Below are 3,829 nucleotides of genomic sequence, written 5' to 3' on the forward strand. Positions count from 1 at the left end.
TACTAGTGATAGTGGAAGTTCTGAGGAATAAGATAGTATACTGCGATAGTTTATTAATTGTAATAAAAGCGCGTGATATCTCCTTGACGTTGACGCGCTAGTAGGGCGCGACCGATTCGCTTGGGCAACCGATTCGCTTGTGAACCACGTTAANTATAATATAGAGAGTTATTCTACGTGCCCGTTACTGTCCTATATTTACACCCTGTCACCCTATCTGCGAGAAGTAACTAATAAGAAGCTTAACACCAGAAGTCTTATATTACTTCCACTCGAGCTATACTCTTAACATCTCCCTTAAGGCAGTATGCCGAAAAGAATGAGATACGTTCATACTTGTAAAGGTAGCTTCTTACCTGCTAACATAGGAACAGCTACGCACTAATACGCCCCACTAAGCACTTTAGTTAGCTACTTTGGTATACAAAGATTGTCGATTTCTCGAAAAGTTCTATTTACTGTATCAAGAAAGCGTACCATTCGCGGCACTATTATAAAGTATATCCTATACTGCGCAGTTTTGGTAATTACTATTTTTATGCGAATAGTACTACCAGTGGTATTCTAGTCCACCGAGAGTGCGTTTCGGCGTCCAGCCCATAAAATGACCTTCTTGTTCTATGTCACTTCCTATTAAAGTGCCACTTCTTAAGCATCGACGGTCAAGGATAGCAGCGTGTGTATCTAGTCATGCGATCAGTTGTGTAACAGAAGAGTCATTGCTGTGACGTCTACCTTTTGGAGGAAATGGAGGGTTTGGACTCGAAGATAATGGTGAGACAAATGACGTGCATGAAGAAACGTCAGATATGCAAGTTCTGGTCAACGGTGGTTGCAGTTGTGAACTAAGTAAGTGAGATGTGCAAATAGGCCACCCTGCAGTACAGTGATCTGCTGCAGACGAGAAGCGCCGCTTTTTGCTGCTGGGCGCGCTCTGCGTATTTTGGCCCTTTGTCTAGGCGACTCGCCATCTAATCCAGGTATATGTCAGTATGAAGACAGCCCCCCTCTTCAATATGAGTTCCAGCGTCATCGTTGATACCTAGACTCCTAAGCCAGTAGATAGGCAACGACGCGGACATATTAAGGAGTAGCATATTAAGTTGATGAAGTGTTTGGAAGAGGTCGTCAGGCATCTTCTCCTCCCTCTCCCACTTCAACGCGAAGGGTAGCAGGTGTTTTTCGAGGAAAGCGCGGCACGCCGTTTAAAATTTCTTTGTAGTACGGAAATGGCATGCCAGCCAGCCATGTTGGCTCGAGAGGGGGATCTGAACTAAGGTGGCCATGATTGGATGGAATGAAACGAATGACTTAGTTGTTAGGTTGTTCGAATGCGTGACGTTTTCTCAGTACGTATGAAGTGTTATAGAGACACGGCATCAATGAAAGGAAGATGCTTTTATATGTGGCTGACAAGCCTATAATTGATGTTTTTCCTATGTTCATATTGAGACATAGTATCGTATTTAAGATGTGAGCTGACGATAACGACAGATGCCGTGGTGCAATTTGCGGAGTTGATGAACAGACAAGGTCCTTTCGGAATGCGGCAAAAAAGCCAAGGCTCTTCCCATTTGGCATTGCACCCGAGAGTAATTGAACTATCTACTCTATTTCACCATTGAGGTAAATATCAAGCGTGATAAGGTCAAGACAGGTATCGCTCTTTGGGGGGGCCTAGCTTGTACATAAATTAGCCAAGTTTAGACAGTCCGTACGCCGTAAAATGTTAAACTAGATCGTACAGACTTTACAACCTAGAAAACGGACTAGTTCCTAAAAGATTAATCCGTAAAGTGACTGTTGAAACTTCTGGGAACACTGCCGTATAGCTGGCTCTAGAGGAAGATTGTTATTGGGGATTGTCTTAGAGACACTGCAGTGGGATGAATACTATTTCATAGCCCTCCTATCGTAAGTACATGCTGCATTATACTCCTTGCTTAGTGCTATGGGGCGATTCGGCTACCCAAAGCCGACGTTGGGATTGCGGAGTGTATGGTTGGCTTATTCGACGACATTATTTAAACAGTATATGAGCTATACTAGTCCCACCACCGTAGATGTGAAGGAGTAGCTCTGGTTTTGGTACAATGTTCAGGGAATGCCAGTCCGCGCTTCGCATTAGTTATTCCGTGTACTCTTACTATTTATCTACCAGCCTGTTCCACGCACTTGGACGTATATACCTGATCAGAGTTCCTTGATATTGCAGAACCGTCTCTTTCTAGTCCTTGCCTACCTGAGAGCCTGGATCCAAGTGATGGCGTATAGTGTAGTAAATAGGGTCTCCACCTCGGGACCAGGTGGAGATTCAAGTATTTTTTTACGTGATTGGACGGTATTCAAAGAAAGCAATCTTTAATATCTAGCATAGCTATGACTAGTGATATTAGACGTTTTCAAACCAGTTAGATCGAATGTCTTCCCGCACGAAACACCTCTTGGATTAGTTATGATATGTAGCTTAAGCTGCAGCGTTGGCCCCCCTTTTCGAGGTTACTACTTAGTTAAACGTCACTTGTTAGGAACTAATCATTAAGAATAAGGACGTGTGTATTTAGTTACGCGATTAGTCGTATAATAGAAGAGTTATTATTATGATATCTAACTTTTAAGAGCCGAGACAGAGAGAGAAATGTAAGGTTTAGAGTACCTCGAGTATAGTATTAAAACTAATTTTGTCTAGGGTAAGAAAAGAGAAAAAACGTCCGCAGCAAGTCATGAAAGACTGATGGTGTAAATGGTGATGATATGAGAATGGGTAGATATATGCACTAGTCACCCTCACTGCTCTACAGGGCCTCGTCGAAGGAAGAAAATAAGTGTTATAAAGACGGCGAGACATATCCCAATGTAACTTGCGGTTTCTAGGCGAGAGCGCCAGACATCCTCGCCGCGTCTGAACCAAGGTACAGCACGCCTGTGTCTATGTCGCCGATGAAAAGGTGCTTGTTGGCGGGCGACTGGGAGGTTCTGGTTGTGAATTGGTAGGATAGGTATGGGGGTCGCATTTGCGTTGTTGTTATTGTTGTTGTTTCTGCGAGGAGGCATGGTGGTGCTGGAAGAGGTGCTGTAAGTATAGTCATGTGTTAGCACGATGCGATAAGGTGTACCACTAAACGAACTGCAAAATTACGTACGTGAGGATAGGTGGGAAACAGCTAAATTATCGCTCGTAGAGTAATGCAGGATACCTAGGAGCCTTTCCTCTAAGGAAATGCTTGGTTTTAAAGACTTGGGGGTGTTGTAGTGTTCTACGGGCGCTAAGCTCGATATAGCAGTGCCCATTTTTCGAAACTGTCAGACACGACTCTTCCCAAGATAGGCTTAGCTCAAGTCTCTTTTGTTGGCGAGGACAGAAAAGTACCCCCCCATTTTGATACCGCACTGCCAATCACATGGACTTTTCCCACCAGCTCATGACAATGGCCCACCTACGTACAGAGGTGGCTTTCAAAAGTTATTGCTGACAGGGATAATCTGTATCACTACCGAAGTACTACCAGAGCTGATCGGATCTGTCCTTCTGCCCGTCCTTATACTCATTTCCGCTATCAAGTCGAATTATTTCTTTAATATAAAATGGAATCCTCTCTATCCAAGCTTGTATTTAGTGTTAAGGCAGCTCCTACTACTAGTGTAGCTATGCCTTTGCCCCTTCTACTCTATTTTTTAGTACTCCTTTGTGTAATGGGCTGAACGCCCTTTGCCTCCTATACTCGTCTACGACCTCGTGTACTCTACCTGCCCGGCCCGATTGTTACTCCAGCAACCAGTATTGTATATAGATAGCCACGTAGCTGAGAGCTTAGCTCTCTATCGAATA

The 3,829-nt window shown here is 43.9% G+C and overlaps 3 protein-coding genes across 3 annotated transcripts; all 3 read right to left on the reverse strand.

The window, feature by feature from the left end:
• Nucleotides 1–971: 971 nt before the first annotated feature.
• On the reverse strand, nucleotides 972–1,202 carry COCCADRAFT_113365 (uncharacterized protein; the record flags this gene model as incomplete). Its single annotated transcript, XM_007720712.1, has 1 exon — nucleotides 972–1,202. A coding segment is annotated over one exon (231 nt), but the record flags the coding sequence as incomplete, so codon positions are not given.
• Nucleotides 1,203–1,311: 109 nt separating this feature from the next.
• Nucleotides 1,312–1,581, reverse strand: COCCADRAFT_113367 (uncharacterized protein; the record flags this gene model as incomplete). The annotated part of the gene is made up of 1 exon (XM_007720713.1): nucleotides 1,312–1,581. The coding sequence occupies one exon, from the start codon at nucleotides 1,579–1,581 to the stop codon at nucleotides 1,312–1,314; it is 270 nt and encodes an 89-aa protein (XP_007718903.1).
• Nucleotides 1,582–2,870: 1,289 nt separating this feature from the next.
• On the reverse strand, nucleotides 2,871–3,291 carry COCCADRAFT_10425 (uncharacterized protein; the record flags this gene model as incomplete). The annotated part of the gene is made up of 2 exons (XM_007720714.1): nucleotides 2,871–3,073; nucleotides 3,144–3,291. 2 exons carry the CDS (start codon nucleotides 3,289–3,291, stop codon nucleotides 2,871–2,873), a joined length of 351 nt encoding a protein of 116 aa, XP_007718904.1.
• Nucleotides 3,292–3,829: the final 538 nt, after the last annotated feature.

Source organism: Bipolaris zeicola (assembly GCF_000523435.1).
Source record: "Bipolaris zeicola 26-R-13 unplaced genomic scaffold scaffold_591, whole genome shotgun sequence".
Taxonomy (NCBI): domain Eukaryota; kingdom Fungi; phylum Ascomycota; class Dothideomycetes; order Pleosporales; family Pleosporaceae; genus Bipolaris; species Bipolaris zeicola.